This window comes from Panthera pardus, unplaced genomic scaffold (assembly GCF_024362965.1).
Source record: "Panthera pardus isolate Hobbes unplaced genomic scaffold, ASM2436296v1 HiC_scaffold_21, whole genome shotgun sequence".
NCBI classification, from domain to species: Eukaryota; Metazoa; Chordata; class Mammalia; order Carnivora; family Felidae; genus Panthera; species Panthera pardus.
This window is the reverse complement of record NW_026526777.1, coordinates 43,733,928-43,755,899: the sequence shown is the minus strand read 5'-3', so window position 1 is coordinate 43,755,899 and position 21,972 is coordinate 43,733,928. Positions and strand designations below refer to the sequence as shown.

Here is a 21,972-nt window from a genome sequence, read left to right as displayed (position 1 = left end):
TCTAGCCAAAGATAAAAATTAGAAGCTGGAGCTCCTGGGAGGCTCAGTCGGTTGAGCATCCAACTCTTGATTTTGGCTCAGGTCATGAGCTCACGGTCTCATGGTGAGTTCTGAGCCCCGCACTGGGCTCTGCACTGAAGAGTGTGGGGCCAGACTGGCATTCTTGCTCTACCTCTCTCTCTGCCCTGCCCTCACTCTCTCAGATGCATGCTCTCAAAATAATTACAACTTTAAGAAAAAATTTGTAAAAGCTAACAACAGCTAAGGAATCAGGCTATACCATGCTTAATAAGAGAAATCACTGGTGGTATTTGTAAACTTATGAAGCCCCTGCATTCTCTCAACATTATGAGTTTACTATAGTAATTTCTTTCTATCCAAATGAGAAAGAGATAGTAACTAAGCAGGATCATGTGTATCTTATCCACTGTCATCCATGCACTTTCCAGTCCCTTACCTGCCTTAAGAGCCAAATGGGGAGGAAGAGGTCCTCCCATGGTTGCTGGTAAACTTTCACCCGCATTTGCCGTGGCATCAGGTGTATCAGTAAGTGGAGGTGGGGGAGGTGCTACCTGCAAGAGGAAGAGACAAGGTGGTGTCAGTAATTTCACCCTCACAGGGACTAGTAGATTCTTTCACATAAAGGAAGTCCACACGTCACCCCTTCGTATCTCCATAATATTAGTATCTTTGTTTTCAGTGATTAAAAAACTATTATGTTCTCACTTGAGGCAGAAAAAAGGGTAGTAAAAATTATTCGTAATTCTCCAGCTGGAGATTTTATATGTAAACAAATAACAGTTTTTCCCAAAAAAGTCCAATTAGTTTATGGTATATAGTTAATCTTTTTCCACTCAGTAGTTTTATAAATACATTCCACATTCAAGAAGCATCTGTCGGGACCCTTTCTATGTAGTTCTGGGTACTGAGGAAAAAATGAACAAAGGAGACAGCTGTCCTGTATTTACAGAGCTATATTCAAATAGCTGTATTATAATTCTACATTCTTACAAAGCTAAACAACACATAATAGGTCAAGGACAATACAATACTGCCAAGAAAAATTACGCAGTAAATAAAAGGGACACTATGCGAGACCACTATTTAAATGAAGTGAACTAGGAAAGTCATACTCCTAAGTGACTTGAAGAGAGAGATGAAACCGAGGAGACAACCAAGAGTATGGGTAGAAAAGACTTCCAGTTGTCTTATATACATTGTATATAAAATGTAAAATATTTTAGATATATCTTTTACTTCTTTAAATATTAATCTACATGAATTTTAATGACTTACTACTCCAATGGATGGAAGTAGTACGCATAACTTAGGCAATACCACGTTGATGAACATTTAGCTTGTAGCCAATCTTAAATTATAGAACAACACTACACAGACTCTTTGTACTTTGGCTTCTTTCAGGAAAGATTCACTTAAGTGAAATGCCTGGAGAGTGCCTAGGTGGCTCAGTCAGTTAAACCTCAACTTCAGCTCAAGTCATGATCTCATGGCTCATGAGTTCAAGCCCCACGTCTGGCTCTGTGCTGACAGCTCAGAGCCTGGAGCCTGCTTTGGATTCTGTATCAGTCTCTCTCTGCCCCTCCCTTGCTGTCTAATATAAATAAACATTAAAAAAAAGTGAAATTCCTGGGTTAAAAGGCATCAACACCTGGGGTGCCTGGCTGGCTCAGTTGGTGGAGCGTAGACTCTTGATCTCAGGGTTGTGGGTTCAAGCCCCATGTTGTGTAGGGATTACTTAAAAATAAATTTTTTTAAATCTAAAAGGCATCAATGTTTTAAAAAGCACCATGGTGCATTACAGAAAAACTGCAATTCTATATGTGCACCAGCACTATATATACGACAATCTATTTCTCTACATCTTCAATTCTGGAAATTATAGCAAGTGTTTTATACCTGTACCAATATTAGCTCAGTTTTTTGTTATAACAGCCTATTTAAAAAAAATTTTTTTTCAACGTTTTTTATTTATTTTTGGGACAGAGAGAGACAGAGCATGAACGGGGGAGGAGCAGAAAGAGAGGGAGACACAGAATCGGAAACAGGCTCCAGGCTCCGAGCCATCAGCCCAGAGCCCAACGCGGGGCTCGAACTCACGGACCGCGAGATCGTGACCTGGCTGAAGTCGGACGCTCAACCGACTGCGCCACCCAGGCGCCCCTATAACAGCCTATTTTAATTTACATTTCCTTTGCCTATTATTCTATCTGGATATCCATTGTTCTCATTAATTTCTAAGAATTTAACATTTCAGTGCTATTAATTCCTTGTCATACAAGTAGCAAGTAAGTTTTACTGTCCTTTTCCTTTTTTAATTTTGTTACTACTGCTTACTGTCCAAAAAGGTTATTTTGTTTTTGTTTCTTGATCAAATCTAGTTTCTCCTTGTGCTAGCCTCCATAAGATGGCCTCTCCTGTCCAAAACCTGTTCTGCATTATTTTATATATATTTTAATTTAGAAATAGTATTATGTAAATATAATTACTGTAATCTTACAATAGTTAAAAGTCTTCATTAATATGTGGTAGGATCAGCTGGTATACTTTCAAATTCTTCTTGGCTATTTTTCAGCAATTATTTTTCCTAATTAACTTAATGTTTATTTATTTTTTTATGTTTTTTAAATGTTTATTTATTCTTGAGAGAGAGGAGACAGAATGTGAACAGGGGAAGGGCAGAGAGAGAATCTGAAGCAGTCTCCAGGCTCTGAGCTGTCAGCACAGAGCCCAACATGGGGCTCAAACCCACGAACCGCGAGATCATGACCTGAGCCAAAGTCGGACGCTCAACCAACTGAGCCACCCAGGCGCACCCCTAATTAACTTTTTAAATCTAATTCATCAAATAATGTTAAATTTATACAATTTACTCAAGGAGAATGGCCTTCCTAACAAGGAACTGATTGACATGATAATGCAACCTCCCACCCAGAAACACGGTATGGCTCTATATTTCATCAAGTCTTCTATCTGTTAAGACAATTCTCCATGAATATCTGTGGCTCTCCAAGTCTTGTTTAAACATCTTTTCAAGGAGGTTTGAATAGCAAATAATAACCTTGGAAGGCAGAGGTAAGATCTTACTCCAGGGTAGGGAGCAGATTTATTTCCTAATGAGGATAGTAAAAAAGATAGGGTTGCAGTTTTGCCAGCAGCTCCTTTTTTTTTTTTTTTTAAGACCGACAGTTTCCTAAACTCCAAGTACCTCAAGTGTAATACCAATTAACTGTGCCCTCAGGATCTGCCTGGACCTGCTCCACATTGTCCCCAAAAGATTTAAGGACATGGCGGGGGGGGGGGGGGGGGGGGGGGCAATACAAACATGAAGCTCATGCTGCCTGCTATCCCATGAGTAGTAAACATCCTTTGTCTCTAACTCAGAAGTCTTGTGTCTTCTGCCATTAGGCTGAATCATTAGACTGCAAGTATGGTAAAATCTCTTTAAGACTTAACACTATCCTTCAGTAAAAATCTGTCACATTGAGAGTAATGGCAGTGGTAGTGGACACGTTGGGTCTTGTCTTAACTTTACAACTATCTGCAAAGAAGACCTGGTTTTGAGATTTTCCCCCTAATCCACTGGGAGTAAAATTTTTGTAAATACAATGAAAATGAACTGCTAGAAATATAAATCAGACATACAAAATACAAAGCCCAAGTTCTCTAATTATTATAGTCAACAAATGTAAAACTGCTGTCACTCTATTAGCATTTCTAATTGTGCACTCCTTTTTATACTTACCACCATAACAAACATTTTCAGCAGTGCTGCTCCATGTTTTTATACCTGTTTTTAGTATTTACTATTATTTTTACTATTGTTTAAAGATTTTACTTATTTTTAATTGTTTTAACATTTATTCATTTTTGAGAGACAGAGGACTGTGAGTGGGGGAGGGGCATAGAGTAGGGTAAAGAGACTCTGAAAGCAGGCTCCAGGCTCTGAGCTGTCAGCACTCACGAACCGTAAGATCATGACCTGAGCCAGAGTCAGATGCTTAACCGACCTGAGCCACCCAGATGCCCCTAAAGATTTTATTTTTAAGTAATCTCTACACCATCGTGGGGCTCCAACTCACAATCCTGAGATTAAGAGTTGCATGCTTCACTGTCTGAGCCAGCCAGCTACCCCTACTATTATTTTTAGAGGACACTTTTCAACATGCCAAGAAGTATTTTTCTACTTCATTTCCTTAGTACTTTATTTGTAATAAGCATTTTATCAAATGTTTTTATTTCAAAAAAAAATTTTTTTTTTAACGTTTATTTATTTTTGAGACAGAGAGAGACAGAGCATGAACGGGGGAGGGTCAGAGAGACAGGGAGACACAGAATCCGAAACAGGCTCCAGGCTCTGAGCTATCAGCACAGAGCCCAACGCGGGGCTTGAACTCACGAACCGCGAGATGATGACCTGAGCCGAAGTCTAATGCTTAACCCACTGAGCCACCCAGGCGCCCCTCAAATGCTTTTTTTTAAACCTCCACTAACTCAACCACTGAGTAGTTAGCATTTTTCTCTCAAAAAACTCAATGTGATGTAGCTAGAAAGTTCGACTACAGGGTTTTGCTTCAGATGTACTGGAGGTGTCATGTAAGATATGGTATGTACACCATACTACTTTTCTAAAATATGAAAAGTTTGAATTCTCAAACCCACCTAAGCACATGGTTTTTTGATAAAGGAATATGAATCTATTTACTATTGTCTTAATTAACCTTGGGATGGATTATTTATCTTTTGAAAGGGTTATTTAAAATTTTTACTCATCACTTTTACTTCTAATTCTACAAAATTTCTGATTTTATCTTTATTAATTTCTTCTTACTCTAAGTCTGTTCTATTTTCCTGAGCTGAAAAATCACTAGTTTACTCATTTAAAAAAAAACTATTTCTTATGCAATAATACAAGTATTTGATGTTTCTTTGAGTAAATGACAATTCCTCTGGCCTTCCAGAGTTCTGACACTGTTAAACAGCCTGTAATTTTCAATTTTCATTTAAAACCAAGTGTTTAAATTTCCTAATGTTTAGGATTGTTTTGGTCCCTTTGCTACTTTCTCACATTACCATTTTAGTTTTGCCAATATACACATAAGCATTTTTAATAGTAAGTGGGGATTGGTATGTTGTGAACTGTTTGTATTTTCTGCTTTCTTAAAGTTTATTTTGATATTAATATTGTTACTCCCATTTTATTTTGTACTTCATTTGCCTAGTATAGTTTTACTCTGGTCTTTACTTTCAATCTAATTGGAAGACTTCTTTATTTTATAAAGATAGCACATAGTTTGAGGCACAGTGTTCTTCCAAGGTTAGGGCTGTGAAGGCACAGTATAGTTTATTCTAGGGACAGCTCTAACAGCCAAGTTCCAGGAAAAGAAAAACAGTGGGCAACACTGGTGCTGATTTGTCTTTCTTTCCACCACCTTGCCCACTCCATGTCCAAAATGCTGTTCTACCTCATTCTGTATCTATGTAAACTTAAAAGAAAAATCTCTTCCTCAAGACTTGAGGTGTATGGGTGGGATAACTTCCTGTTTTGCAGTGATGAAGAGTGTTACAAATGGAATGCTTCTATCTCCCCAAAATTAGTATTTTGAAATTTAACCTCCAATGTGATATTAGGAAGCAGGCCCTTTGGAAGGTGATTAGGTCTTAGGGGAGGGGCCCACATGAAAGAGATTGGTGCCTTATTGAAAATGAGAGAGCTCTCTTGCTTTTTCTGCCACGTGAGGATATAGTGAGAGGAGAGCCTCACCAGACACTGAATCAGCCAGAACCTAAGACTTACACTTCCCAACTTTCAGAAGTGTGAGAAATATGTTCCTGTTGTTTATAAGCCACCCAGTCTATGGTACTTTGTTACAGCAGCCTGAACCGAATAGGAAGGATTTTTTTTTAAATCTTTAAATTTCTTGATCAATGAAGATGAAGGCAGAGGGAAAGAGGGTATTAACCACCTGTCTCCACACTTTGTGGAGTGGCCCTGGCCAGCTCAGTCTGTGACAGTTTTGAGTCCCCTATGGAGGATGACCAGTGTCTCTTTGTTAAAAGTACACATCCTGTTCACTACTTTCAAGATCAAGAGACATATGTGACTTGCCTAACACAGAGAAACAGACACAGAGAATTAGGCAAAATGAGACAGAAGAACATGTCACAAATGAAAGAACAAACCACAGCAAGAGACCTAAGCAAAACAGGTATAAGTAACATGCCTGATAATGATCATAAAGATATTCTCTGGACTTGAGAAAAGAGTTGAGGACATCAGTGAGACCCTTAAGAAAGAGCCTGAAAACATAAAATAGAACCAGAGATGAAGATGGAATAAATGGCAGGCTGGAAGTAGAGGAAAAAATTAAGTAGAAAATGGAGGAATGGAAAGTAATCAAGCTGAACAAATGAGAGAAAAAAAGAATTATGCAAAATGAGAACAGACTCAGGGAACTCAAGTGATTCCATCACGCACAATAACATACATAGTACAGGGATCCCAGAAGAAGAGTGAGAAAGGAGGGTAGGAAATTTATTTGAAGAAATAATAGCTAAAAACTTCCCTAATCTGGGGAAGGAAACAGATATCTAGACCCGGGAGACACAGAGATCCCCAACAAAAATCAACCAAAGGAAGTCCACACCAAGACATAACCATCAAAATGGCAAAAAGTAGAGATAAAGGAAAAAAAAAATTAAAAGCAACAAGAGAAAAGAAAACAGGTACATATACAAAAGAAAACCCATGAGGCTATTAGTGGATTTTCCAGCAGAATTTTTGGCAGTTTGAAGGGACTGCATGATATATTCAAAGTGCTGAAAGGGAAAAAATTTACAGCCAAGAATATTCTACCAAGGAAGTCTATCATTTGGAACAGAAGGACAGAGAAAGAGCTCCTCAGACAAATAAAAACTAAAGGAGTTCAAGATGACTAAGCCAACCCTACAAGAAATACCAAAGAGAACTGTAAAGAGCGGAAAGGAAAAGACCGTTAAGTATGAAAAGTAGGAAACAGAGAACCAGTAAAAAGTATTTCTATAAAAAGTCAGTCAAGGGATTCACAAAATAAAAGGATGTAAAATAGGACACTATATACATAAAATGTGGGGGTTGGAGAGGCGTAAAGAATGGGTTTTTAACTTGTTTTTGTAGTTTTTCTCTCTTTCATGGTTTGCTGGGTTACTTCTGTGATATACTTGGATTGTTTTCTCTTTATTCTTTGCACATCTGTTAGTAGTTTTAATTTGTGGTTGCCATTAGATTGTATATGATACCTTCCACATATATCAGTCTGTATTAAGTTGATGGGTTGCTGCTTGGGATTCTCTCTCTCCCTGTCTCCCCCCCTCAAAAAAATAAACTAACTGAACAAAAAACTTCTGGGGGTGCCTCCGTGGCTCAGTCAGTCAAGAAATCTGACTTCACCTCAGGTCATGATCTCACGGCTTGTGAGTTTTGACCCCTGCATTGGGCTTGGCACTGACAGTGCAGAGCCTGCCTGGGATCTCTCCCTCTCTCTTGGCCCCTCCCCACCTTGCGGGCATACACTCTCTCAATATAAATAAATAAACTAAAAAAAACAAAAACGAAAACAACTTTTAACAAATTAAAAATTAAGTAAATAAATAAAAACAAAAAGCTTCTGCACAGCAAAGGAAACAAACTACAAGACAACCAAGGGAATGCGAGAAGATATTTGCAAATGACATACCCAATAAAGGTTAGTATCCAAAATATATAAAGAACTGCTACAACTCAACACCCAAAAAATAAATAATCCAATTAAAAAATGGGTAGAAGACATGAACACACATTTCTCTAAAGACATCCAGAGGGCCAACAGACATATGAAAAGATGCTCAACGTCACTCATCATCAAGGAAATACAAATCAAAACCATAAGATATCACCTTGGACCTATCAGAATGGCTAAAATCAAAAACACAACAAACAACAAGTGTTGTTGAGGATGTGGAGAAAAAGGAACCCTCCTGCACTGTTTGTAGGAATGCAAACTGGTGTAGCCATTGTGGAAGACCTGTATGGAGGTTCCTCAAAAAATTAAAAATATCAACTAGTGATCCAGTAATTGTACAAGGTATTTACCCAAAGAATTCGAAAACACTAATTTGAGAGAATATATGCACCCTTCTGTTTACCACAGGATTATTTACAATAGCCAAATTATGGTAGCAGCCCAAATGTGCATTAGGATTCTCTCTCCCCCACCCACACCCCTCTCCCCTGCTCGTGCTTTCTCTAAACAAACAAAAAAACAAACCCTGACAGATCTCACATTCCAAGACCCACAAGATGGTAGCAATCTGTAAAATGCCTCTTAAAGGGCTTGTGTGCTTGGACTCACCTGCCCCAAGGCTCAACTCAGAAGTAGCCAATTGCACCGAGTTAAAGTGAAAGGAGGCAAGGCACTTGCTTATATTAAAACCTTGGCCCGAGGGGCAGGTATCTATTTTAACACACACATCTAGAAAGCTGTACCCAGGAATGGAGACCAGTGGGTGCTGTCTTTGCATGCTTCAGAACACCAGTACCTCCCAGAAAAGAACCTTTACACGTGCCTGGTGCCTTAATTTTTGTTGCTGCTGCACAGGGGATGCCTCTTGATCACCTGGCTCTGGAGGCCAGGGAAGCTTGTGTTCCTGGTCACATACGACTGTAATAATGAGCATTACCCAGAAAGGAGCTCAAAAACCTGTCTGTGGTCCCAAATTTCATGACTGCTGCCAGAGGACACCTCGACTTTGCCTGACTCACTCGGGTGCCCCGTGCAGCTTATGCTCCTGCGTCTCACAAGTCTAACCCATCGAAAAAGTTCTAATTTTTTTTGAGTAGAGTTGACACACAATGTTGTATTAGTTTCAGGTATACAACATAATGACTAGATAAGCTTGCTGGAGACAATTCTTGAACAGCTACTGCACCCATAGCACAAAAAGAGGCTCAACAGACCCAGGAGCTGAGTCTGTCTGTAAAGGAGGCCTACTAGCTAATCATGACTGTGGCCCAAGGAAGAGGCTTCTAATAAAAGAAGCATCTCTTTCATTAGAAATGAAAGGGGCTGACTGTAATCCTTTCCAGAGACTTCTGAGAGAAGGTGCTATCTTTATGTTCTGTTGTGTTCTAGAATGCCAGTGTCTACTGAAGGGAAGCTTTACATTGAGCGCTTTTTGCAGCTAACACCCAGGGATGCCTTCTGATTGCCCTGCTCTGGTGACCAGAGGAGCTTTGCATTCTTGGGGTCCCCTAGGAGGGTGTCAATCAGAGCAGCGGTTCTGGGCAGGTTACAATCCTCAAGGCACTGTACAGACAGTGGACTGAGGCACACCCCCCGTCTTTCTGTGAAGGTCACTTTGCTTGTCCTGAAGCTCCAGACAGAGGGGCAGGCTTCAGGTTGGGCACTCACTGGCTATGGAGCTGCTCTGAAGGAATGTATGCTATGGAAGCCATCTTCGTGCTCTCCCTCTTCTTGCTTCAGCTTGCTGGTATCTCCCAGAAAGGAGACTATACACTTGACTGAACCCCCCAAATTTGCAAATGCAGCCCAGGGAACACCTCCAGATTATCTGGCCCTGGTGGTCAGCAGGGCTTATGCTTTTGGGCACCTCAGAACTATACATATCTGCATTACTTTTAGAAGCTGCTGCCCAAGGGTCTGGCTTCTAGTCTGCGAATCTAGGTGCTGAGATCCTACCCTCTGGACACTGAGAGGTCTCAGCATATCCTAACTACTAGGAGCTATTAAAAATATAACAGGCTGCTTGGTCAAGCACAGAGGTTTGAGAAACAACCAAGAGCTGGGGCAGGGCTGAATGAAAAAGTTCATCTCCTACACAAGGCCACTCCTTCAAGACTTGGGAGAAGTTGTTTCATCTATTGTATAGGAACCAACATAGGCAAAATGAAGAAACAGTAATACCTGCCAAAAGAACAAGATGAAACCTTAATGAAATGGAACTATGTAATTTACCTGATAAAGTCTTTAAAATAATGGTTATAAAAACACTCTTCAAACTAGGGAGAGGAATGAACACAAAACTTCAACTAAGAGATGGAAAATGAAAGTACGAATTAGGTAAGTCACGGAACTAAGAAATACAATAACTGAACTGAAAAATACAGGAGAGGTGTTTAACAGCAGACCAGATGAAAAAGAAGAAAGAATCAGTGAACTCAAAACCAAGGCAGTGGAATTCACCCAATGAGAGCAGCAAAAAGGAAAAAAAAGTGAAAAAATGTAAAGATAGCCTAAGGGACTTCAGGAAAACATGAAATGGACTAAGAGCTGTATCATTGGGCTTCAAGGAGAGAGAGAGAAAGGGGCAGAAATCTTATTTGAAAAAATAATGGTTGAAAATGTTCCTAACCTGGAGAAAGACAAAGATATATTCAAAGTGCTGGGGGGGCAAAAAAATTCCAACCAAAAATACACAACCTGCCAAAGTCATCATTCAGAATTAAAGGAGAGAGAAATTGTTTCCCAGGAAAACAAAAGCTTGAAGTGTTCATGACCACTAAACCGGCCTTACAAGAAATGTTAAAGGGACTTCTTTAAGCTGTAAAGAAAGGGCACTTATTGGTAAGAACAAATTATGAAAGAATAAATATCTTTTATACATAAAGCCAGTATGACGGTTATCGACAAAAGTAGTAAAAATAACTATAATTACAATTGGTTAAATGATACACAAAATAAAGAGATATAAAATGTTATCATCAAAAATATGAAATGTGCAGGGCGCCTGGGTGGCTCAGTCAGTTGAGTTTCAACTTCAGCTCAGGTCATAATCTCACAGTTCGTGGGTTCGAGGCCCACGCTGGGCTGTGCTGACAGCTCAGAGCCTGGAGCCTGCTTCAGATTCTGTCTCCCTCTCTCTCTCTGCCCCTCCCCCACTCACACTCTGTCCTGTCTCTCAAAAATGAATAAACACAAAAAAATTTTTTTTTTAAATCTAAAATGTGGTGAAGGGAGTAAAAATGTTGAGCTTTAGAACTTAAATTACTGACTTAAGACAGATTGTAGATATGTGTTGTTACATGTAAGCATAAAGGTAATCAAAGCAAAAATGTGAAATAGAGGATAAAGAGAAAGGAATAGGAGCATACCATTAAAGAAAATCTTCAAACCACAAAGAGTAAGAGAAGGAACAGATAGAAACTAGAGAAACAGCTAGAAAACAACAGAATGGCAATAAACACACACCTATCCATAATTACTTTCAATGTAAATGGACTAAATTCTCCAATCAAAAAAGAGTGGCTGCATGGATATAAGAGCACGAACCGTTTATAGTTGTCTACAAGAGATACAATATTTTGTGTTATGTTATTTTTATTTAATTTTTGACAGGCAAGGAACTTTATTTTTTGTCAGCTAGTTTGTCTCAGCGTGGCCTGTAATCGTCAAAGTGTTCACTGCCAAGGATGCCTAAACTTCAGCGTTGTTAAAATGAATGACTGTTCATTGGTTTGTGAACATATTCACTTCTTCAATAACAGAGATGTTGTTTACCCCTAACTTCTTTAAGGAGTACTGAAGTATTTTTATCATCTACTGGAGACGTTCTATGAACCACTTTCTTTCGATAAGCAGTTCCTTTCCCACTAATGTGCACTTGTGCTTGCAGTCTGGTGAGTTTCTCCTGGTTCATAACAGCTTCTTTCATCTTGCTGGAGCAGAAATGGGACCACGGTGGGGGGACTAGGGTTGGTGCTCAGAGGGTCTCCAAGGAACAAGCTGAGATTAGGGGCACACATGGGGGAGAAGCAAGATGGCAGCTAGAGGAAGGTCAGAAGTGATCCAAGAGATACACTTTAGATTAAGTACACACACAGAATGAAAGTGAAGGGCAGAAAAAGATATCCCATGCACTGGAAACAAACATTTTCATTTGTCTGGGGTATCAAACTGACAAAATAGACTTTGAAACAGAGTGTAATAAGAGACAAAGAAGGGTGTTACAAAATGATAAAAGGGTCAATCCAGCAAGAGGATATAGTATTTACAAATATTTCGGCACCCAACGTAGAAGCACCAAAATATATAAAGCAAATATTAACAGATGTAAGACAAAAAGAGTTAATAGTACAATTATAGTAAGGAACTTTAATACCCCAGTTACATCAGTGGATAATCATCCAGACAGAAATCAGTAAGGAAACATTGGATTTAAATAAATGACTTGTTAGAACAGAAGGACTTAACAGAAATTTACAAAATATTTTTAAATAAAGGAAAAGAATCAAACATTTATCTCATTTCCCTGTCTAAATTCTAACTTGGTGTGATTATTGATGAGAAATTTCCTTTTATGTAAGTATTCCAGCTAAAAATCAAAGGAAATTGATAATGAAATAATAAATCTACACAGCTATAATTCACCCCTGCTAATATCACAATTATGTACCTCCTCCTGATAGAAGTGTAGAATATTTTGGAGTTTTCTTGTTCTTGCTCTTTCACTCTAATCAAGTCTCAGTCTAATCAAGTCTCTAGATCTAACTACCAATTATGGAAACAGAGGGGCAGAGAAATGTTTTATGAGACTAAAGAATAAATGATGTGCTTTCTTCAACAAATTGCAAAGAAAAGTAAGAAAGAGGGTGAGAGAATTTACTGATTAAAAGAAGTATCAATCACTTGCTGTATAAGGACATCATTAGGAGCATGATTTAAACAAACTGTAAAAAATGGATTTATGAAACAATCAAGAAAATCTGAATATAACTGGATGTCTGAGGACATTAAGAAACAATTCTTAAAATTTTTTAGGTTTGGGGGTGCCTGGGTGTCTCAGTCAGTTAAGTGTCTGACTCTTGATTTTGATCAGATCATGATCCCAGGGTCCTGGGATGGAGCCTTGCATCAGGCTCCTCACAGAGCGTGGAGCCTGCTCAGGATTCTCTCTCCCCACTTCGCCCTTCTACCCTAAACAGGTTTTTCTCTCCCGAAAATAGAAAATAAATAAAAAAATAAACAAATATTTTAAGGTACAATGATGGAATTATTATGTTTTTAAGAGGATTATCTTTTAGAGATACAAAGTGAAATAGTAACAGATAAAATATAGGATGTCTGGAATTTGCTTTAAAATAATCTGAAAGTAGAGAAGCCCTTTTGAGAAATACTGCAATTGGATTTTGACAACGTGGATTTGTAATATTATTCTTACTTCTCTACACATTTGAAATTTCTCCCCCTCCTTCAAAATTTAAAAATATCCTTTGCATTTAGAAACAGGCCACTTTTGGCAAGAGCAATTTGTGCAATGAAAGGGCAAATGCTAGATGAAGTGACATGAACAGGATTTGGCAAGGATGAAGAGGTGAGATAAAGATGGTAGCTAGAAGTAGAAATTGGGCTTGTTGTATGACCTTTTTTCAAATTCACCCATTGATCATTCATTCATTCAATCAAAAAACTTCAAGTGCCTGCTGTACAGACCAGAACCATTCTAATGCTACAGACACAGTAATGAACTAAAAAGCAGATAAAAATCCTGCTCGTATGACCTTTTGTTCTCATATGAAGGTCTGGGGAATATTAGGTTAGAAGAGAATTTCTTATACTATGTACAACTGACATTTTATGCTGGAAATTCTTTGTTGTAGGAGGCTATCTTGTGTATTGTAGGATGTTTGGTAGCATCCCTGGCCTCTATTTACTATATGTCAGTATTGCTGACACCCCCTTCCAGTTGTAACAACTAAAATGACTCCACACATTGCCAAATATCCCTAGGGGACAACATCGCCTTCAGCTGACAAACAATGGGTTGAAATTAGTTAAGTGCTATTGAGAAAAATGAAACAATGAAAGAGAATAAGAAACACAAAAGTCTTGAGGTAGAAAGGTGCTGGAAGATTGAGGAATGGCAAGAAAGCCAGCGTAGCTGGAAAAGAGGAAGTCAGGGAGAAAGTGGCAAATGCATAGACTAGACTGACCTTCCTGCAGATAACGAGAAATCCAAGGGCGAAAAGAAACCCCGCCCTCAAACCCCAAAGACCCTAACAATTATATGCAGGTGTTAAAAAGTGAACAAAAGCTGGTAGATTCTGGAGGTGACTTGAAATGAGAAATCAAGGATAAGCAAAGGCTGTAATTCCTGTTTATTATGGCTTTTAGCCTGAGGAAGACCATGTGAAGCAGCTAAAACTCCCCAGTCCTTCTGGCCTGAAGAATCAGAGAATATGAGCCTGGGGAAACAAACACTGCTAGAAAGTGAGGAGACAATCCTAAAAGGGAAAGAAGGAATTCTTTGTACAAACTCGCCCAAAACACTGGCTAACCCCTGAACAACACATGTGCAGGACAGACTCCAAGCTGCCTACCAAAGATCAGAAAACTCAAGGGAGATAGATGTGAGCAGTTACCCAAAAGACAGGGTATGTAGTTTGAGTTCCAACCAAACTGACAGCACAACAACAAAATCAATAATATTTAAAAAAATATAACTTACAGTATCTGTAACATAATTATCACAATGCCCACGATAAATCCAAAATTACTTGACATACAGAATGAAAAAGGTGAACCAATCTCAAGAGAAAATAAAATCAACAGAGCCCAACCAGGCCCAAATGTTAAAATTTGTAGTCAAGATTTTAAAGCAGCTATTGTAACTATGCTCAATGACATAAAGGAAATTTACATTCATATTATGAACACATGCTATCACCAAAGAAACAGGAAGAAATGCCACCACAGAAATAAAATCTGTTAAAAAAAATTAACCACCTGATAATTCTAGAAATAAGACAATGTATGAAATAAAAACTCACTGAATGGACTGATAACAGCAAAATGGAGTTGACAGAGAAAACAATCCATGAACTTGAAGATAATCAGTTAAAAGTCATTGAATCTGAAGAACAGAAAAAAGGGAAGAAAAGAAAAAGCCTCAGGGACCTATGGGATAATATAAAAAAAGTTTAACACAGGAGTCCCAAAAGGAGCAGAGAAAAAATGAGGCATAAAAAAAATTTGAAGAAATAATAGCCAGATTCCCCAAGTTTGGTAAAAGATAAATTTATAGGTTTAAGAATCTCAGCAAATTCCAAGCAGGATTAAGTACAAAGAAAACCATATGTAGTCATATATGACATCATAGTCAAACTGCTGGGAACCAAATAAATAAATAAATAAATAAATAAATAAATAAATAAATAAATACAAAGAAAATAACACATTACATATAAGGAGAAATGATTTGATTATTACTGACTTATCATCAAACAGTGGAAGGAAACAATGCAACTTGAAAGTGCTGAAAGTGGTACTGCAGAATTATACATTCAGTGAAAATATGTGAGAGACTGTAAAATAAAAACATTTTCATACAAAAGAAAACTAAGGGGTTCCTAGATGGCTCAGTGGGTTAAGTGATCTCGCAGTTCATGGGTCTGAGCCCCGCACTGGGCTCTGTTGATAGCATGGAGGCTGCTTCAGATCCTCTGTCTCCCTCTCTCTCAAAAATAAATAAACATTTAAAAAAAAAAAGAAAGAAAGAAAGAAAGAAAGAAAGAAAGAAAGAAAGAAAGAAAGAAAGAAAGAAAATTAAGAATCCGCCACAAGCAGACTTACACTTTGAGAGAGAGGAAGAGGTTAAAAGATACAGAATAGGTCATAACAGATAGAGCAGATGCCAGTGTTTCAAATTATAAGATATTTGCAACATTCTTTTCATAGGTGGAAAGAATCTTCAAGATAATCTCCTCTAATCCCTTCATTTTGCAGATTGACCAACCAATGTAATAAAAAATTCTGCAATTATCTAGTGGTACAATATACTAGAAAGTAAGTCTCCTAACTTCTGGGTCAAAACAATGAAAGGGAATAAAACATATATATTAACCTTTACAACAACACAAAATATAAACGCAGTGACAATAAGTTGTTGAAATTGATATAGATATTTTTCCTGTAAGTTTTATAAAAACTGAGTACTTCATTTAAATTACCTTAGGTATTTATCTTAAATCATGTAAGATTTAAGATCATATAGATTTAAAATTTAAGATCATATAAAAATTCAAATTTTCATTTTTTAATTAGATAAAGTTTATTTCTTAAAATCAGTACTAGACAGGAGTCTATGTTGCATATTTACATAATATAATTTAAATTATCATGGTATCAAAATGATTATGAATGATTATGCCATTGCATGAAACAAAATTTTCTCTCTGCTGTAATAAGGAACTGCCACTGGGAGTAAACACTGTGTCTTAAAGTGTTACTGATTTTTACATTCTGTTTGAAATGTTATCTTTAGAAGTATACAAAGCACAACAGGCTCTGAAAATTAGTTTATGAATGAATGAAATATATAAAACCACAAATACAAAGATTAAAGGAATTTTTCAAACTCACAAGTCAGGTACATAATGAGAATGAAATCCCAATCTTAGGAAAGCGCTCTAAGAGAACAAGATTCTGAGGTTCGCTAAGGAACACGTTAATACATTTGAAAACAACATTGAAAAATCATCATCCCATGTCTCCATATGGCAAGTAATAAAAAATTTGGCAATTATCTAGTTGTACAATATATACAAGGCATGACCTTGTAACATACATTTCAAGTGCTGGGCCATGAGTACTTACCCCAACAGCTGGGACTTCTTCACTCTTTACTTCATTTATCCGAACCAAATAGTTAACAAAATCTCTGGCAGCATTGCTTTGTGCATCTTTTTTATTGGTGGAATTGCCCATGCCAGTGTAATTATAACCTTCCACCCGAACCTTTAATGGTCAGAAAAAAAAATGTATTAAAAGAGATTGACCTGGGTAATTCTGGGATTTAAAAAACTCGTAATTCAATTATGAATTAAGGGATAACAGTTAAATGTTGAAGATATACTCTATAAAAACACTGAAAATAACATCCAGGGAATTCATAGGCTGACTTATAAAAAAGCTTTGTGTTTTCCAGTGATAAACTAATCTAAAAACTATAATTTATGTGGCCCAGATATTCTCTTCTCATGTAACAGAATGTTCCACGTTAAAATCTGATTTTTAAAACCCAAGAACAAGTTCTCCATTTGCATTTATTTTAACTGATTTGACCTGAAGCAATCAAGAATTGCTCTACTTTCTACAGAAATTAGTAAAACCACAAACAGCTGATATGACTTTTCTAACCTGCACTACTGGTACTGTGGAAGTTAAGGAAGACACATCTTCTCACTAGAATTTACCTATCAGATTGTTTTAAAAGTAATGCTCCCTTGAAAATGACTTATAATAAAACAGAATAGCAGGCAAGTGACAATAAAGAATGTGCAACACATTATCATTCCCAAACAGAAAACAATGTTCTCTTAACAACAAAACAAGCCGGAAAAAAAACACATAATGGGGGCACCTGGGTGGTTCAGTTGATTGAGCATCTGACTTTTGATTTTGGTTCAGGTCATAAACCAAGGGTCATGGGATCAAGCTCTGTATCCAGCTTTGTGCTGAGTGTGGAAGCTGCTTAAGATTCCCGGGGGGCGGGCACCTGAGTGGCTCAGTTGGTTAAGCACCCGACTTTGGCTCAGGTCATGATCTCACAGTTCATGAGTTCGAGCCCCACACTGGGCTCTGGGCCAACAGCTCAGAGCCTGGAGCCCACTTCAGATTCTTTCTGCTGCTTGCACTGTCTCTCACATTGTCTCAAAAATAAATAAACATTAAAAAAAAAAAAAAAAAACTCTCTCAGGATGCCTGGGTGGCTCAGTCAGTTAAGCGTCTGACTTCAGCTCAGATCATGTTCCCATGATTCCTGGGTTTGAGCCCCATGTCAGGCTCTGTGCTGACAGCTCAGAGCCCGGAGCCTGCTTTGGATTGTGTCTCCCTTTCTCTCTCCCCTTCCCCACCCGTCTCTGTCTCTGAAATAAACATTTAAAAAAAAAAAAAAAAAAAAAAGATTCTCTCTCTCCCTACCTCCCCCTCTGTCCCTCTCCCTGGCTCACGAGTGTGCTCTCTAAAATAAAAACGAAACAAAACTTCACGTAAATGTAAACTGTATTCTGTAGTACCTCACACATGAATTTTTGCCTGTTTTTGTTCCCCACTGCTCTAATTTCATAGGATGGGGTCATCTTCCTTTTGCCACACCAGGCATACAGAAAATTCTTAACATCACCCATGATTCAAGAGTCTTCTTCAGACCTAAGAAAACAGAAATTAAATTGCATTATTTGTAAGAGCAAACATTAGAAATATCCAATAACTGGAATTAACTCAAAATCTAGGTTAAATACATGATATTCTAGCATGCTACTATTAAAACTGCATGACAAAACTTTTAACGACAAAAGTGGAAGGTCTATCACATGCTATGTGAAAAAGCAGGATACAAAACTACATGATTTGAACTATATAAAAGTATATATGCATAAATCAAGTCTGAAAAAGAAATATCCCTCAAAATGGTTATCTTTGGGTGACCACAAGTGATTTTGACCTTTTCCTAAAAAACATTTGATGAAAGGCCTATGTTTTACATTTTAACTCACTTAATCCTCAGTGACAGATAAAATTATATCCTAAACACTTTCTACAGAGGAAGAAAACCAGGGAGGGCATAGAAAGTTTAGGTAACTTTTCCAAGTCACCCACTGTGGAGGCATAAATTCAAACTCGAACTACTATATTAAGAAATGGTCATCAATCAGTTTGTGTATACATCAAACAGTTTACTGTCATTCTGAAGTATGTCTCCTAGCAGACTATCCTCCAAGTTGTACACTATATATTACACCAAGAATTCAGTACTTGATCTGAAAACAGTAATCTATTAACTTAAACACCAAATTTCTCCTTTAGGCCTTGTTATTCATTAAAATTTGAGGACATTAAGTTTTCTTGAAGTGCAACATACCATACATGTTGGCACTCTCCCTAAGTCCAGTTTATAAAGACAGCAAAAGATACGGCGCCTGTGAGTCTAAAATCTGATTCTAAATTAAAAATAAGATACAGTACCTGGGACCAAATTTAGATCTAGAGAAAATATGCAAATAAAGTTAGTTTGCTGCGAGAAGAAACCCTATTACTAGCATTACACATCTGTCTTCTGTTAACGTTAAGTGCATTTTATTAGCACCTAAATCTAATGTCATAAAACTGGACCCTAGTATAAACTTGTTTATTCTGTAGCCACTAACGAACCCTGGGGAAATCCTATTGACTGAAAAGCTGTGGAAAGCTCATGAGGTCTATCTGTAAATTCCACCCCTGAATAATTAATTTAAAAAAACAAGCCCTCACGGTGAATGAGTAACATGAAATATGAAGGACTACACTATCAAATTCCTTCCTCCCCAGCAGTCTCATCTGACGCCATTATAGTCAATATTAACTGTATTGTAATGATGCCCAAATATACACTGAAAATTTAGTCTTTTCTCTTATTTAAGCTCCAAAATCAAGTTCATCCAACAGGCGCACTAATGTGCATATGTTAACTTGATGTCCCAGTCAAATCAGAATTTAAGTTTCCTCCCCAAATCTGTTCCTCCTTCCCTAGGTCCAAGTGTTTTCATATCCCAAAATGGCACCGCTATCTACCAAGTTACTCCTATCACAACTTGGGAGTCATACACTCCCTTTAAGATCCTCCATAGGTATCCGTTGAGAGACCTCAGCATGCGCCAGGCAGTAACCTTAGAGGGTCATCTACAAGAACTATCTTCCTTAACCCTTAGGATAATTGTACAGATAAGACTATTATTATTATCTTCCTTTAGGGAAGAATAAACAGAGACAAAGAATACCTTGCCCCAGAGAAGACAAAGCCCCTAACCGGGAGACCCAGAATTCCAAGCCAGGTAGTCTGCCTCCTGATCTACTACGCAATTTCTGCCTCCAAAACATGTTTGCAATCCATTCGCTTCTCTCCGTCGCCGGCCATCACTACCGCACACCTGGAGTGCTGCAACAACGTCTTAGATCTCATAGCTCTAGATTCCTGCTTCCACTCTGGCCACCCTAAAATCTATTCTTAATTCCTTCCCACCATACCCCAGTAACATGGCCGTCTTTGTTTCTTCCCAATCTCTGCTCTCAAGCGCTAATTCCTTCTACCTCTGCGATTCTTTTCCTCCCCATCTTTATAGCTGACGCATTCTCAACCTAAGGGCCGAGATATCAGCTCAAAAGTCTACCTCCTCCGAAACGCTTTCTCTTACCACCCTAATGAAAGTAGCTCCCTTGACACCACCTCCCATTTCCTCGTTCTTTTTTACTGAAACCCGCAGACGCTTTTTTTCCCCGTTGCCTCCCACTACGACAGAAACCTTCTTGTGGGGGGAGGGGTAGGGACTGTGCCCCACGTGTTTATGGCTCTACCACCCAGCCCGCAGGACAGCGCCCGGTATTTGCTGCCACAATGAATGGAGGGCCCTAAGTGTGTGTGGCGGCATCATGGCGGGCTCACCACCCCGTGATTCCCTCCCCCCTTTCAATAGGCTGCAACAGCGCCACCGCCACGCGCAGACCGGAGGAGGAAGAAGGGTTTGAACGCTACGGACACCAGACTGGCAATCGCTGGGGGAAAGACGGGTCCACAAAGCGGACCCGGACAGCGCAGGCGTGGTGCGGCGAGCCGCGTGCAACCCGCAATCCGGGAACCCGGCGGGCGCCTCGCCCCTTCCCCCATCCCCCACAGCCGCCCGCGCTTCGCAACAAAGCCCGGCTGCAGGAGCGCGGGGCCCCACGCCCCCAACGGGTGGCGAGGACATCTCTTCCCTACCGCGTTCTCTTCCTGGTGCCAGAAAACACAGCCCTCTTAAGACCGTCCGCGACCGCGGCCTTCCTCAGAGAGACCCGGGGCAAACACCGCAGCTCGCTCGGAGGCGGCGGCGAAATGGCTCCGACAGCGTCGCCAGTGGGGCGGGGCCAGCGCGCGTACGCGTGCGCAGGAAGCGAGCTTGGGACCGAGGGCGCCCGGGGGGAGGGGCGGGGCTGCAGCTCCCTCGCCCCGGGTAGCGTCCCGTCGCCAGGGAGATCTGATCTGCTGCTTTGGGCCTGCAGCGCTGGGCCTCCTGCGCCCCAGCCACAATTGTTCCCGTACTGTGCTACCCACTTTTAACGTTTTTGAGAGTTGGGGATCTGTAGCATTTTGATGTAGCAAAATGTTTCATAGCCTCTATCATAGGACCTTCAGTAGATGACAGATAAATGGTAGAAGATAGGTGGATGTCTCCCTCGAATCTTAGGTGCTACCTTTATAATTAAATTAGATGGCATATACATGAAAGGGGTTTAGCTCAGTACCTGGGACATAGTATGTGTTCAGTAGCTGTGAAGGGAGGAAACTAGCCTGGCTAGTTGAGGCCACTCACTGCTGTGTGGGGCAAATCCTAAGCGTTCAGTAAAACCCAGCTTAATGAGTGGATAAAACCTGCAAGGTTGTTTTTGCTTAAATTGGATGATCTTTTGTCTTCAGAGTCTTTGGACTAATTTGTATTCTTAAATATCGTAGCAGTCGTTGTTACATTTTTGAACTCTAGTGCTTCCCATGAAGGCAATACAAAAAAAATACTTGTCCTCAGAGTCTTTGGACTAATTTGTATTCTTAAATATTGTAGTAGTCATTGTTACCTTTTTGAACTCTAGTGTTTCCCGTGAAGGCAACAATAAAAAAAAAAATATTTCAAGTTGGGTTGTTCCAGAGACTCCAGACTAAACAATCGTATGGGCCCATCATATCTTATCCATCCTCACTTTTCACCTTTTATTGCTTTTTTTCTTTTTTTTTTTTTTTAACGTTTATGTATTTTTGAGAAAGAGAGAGAGAGCGTGCCAGCGGGGGAAGGACAGAGAGAGACAGGCACAGAATCCAAAGCAGGCCCCAGGCTCCAAGCTGTCAGTCAGCACAGAGTCCAATGCAGAGCTTGAACTCATGAACTGCAATGTCATGACTTGAGCCGAAGTCTGA

At 39.2% G+C, this 21,972-nt stretch overlaps 1 protein-coding gene across 1 annotated transcript in view; it reads right to left on the bottom strand.

The window, feature by feature from the left end:
• DHX9 (DExH-box helicase 9) overlaps positions 1 to 20,896 on the bottom strand; it is a 51,111-nt gene extending 30,215 nt beyond the window's left edge. The window contains exons 1-4 of the mRNA XM_019427470.2: positions 20,785 to 20,896; positions 18,068 to 18,200; positions 16,647 to 16,787; positions 458 to 572 (exon numbers count right to left, since the gene is read on the bottom strand). Coding sequence (XP_019283015.1) covers positions 458 to 572; positions 16,647 to 16,787; positions 18,068 to 18,178 — 367 coding nt within the window. The 5' untranslated portion in view covers positions 18,179 to 18,200; positions 20,785 to 20,896. The remainder of the gene's footprint in view (positions 1 to 457; positions 573 to 16,646; positions 16,788 to 18,067; positions 18,201 to 20,784) is intronic.
• Positions 20,897 to 21,972: the final 1,076 nt, after the last annotated feature.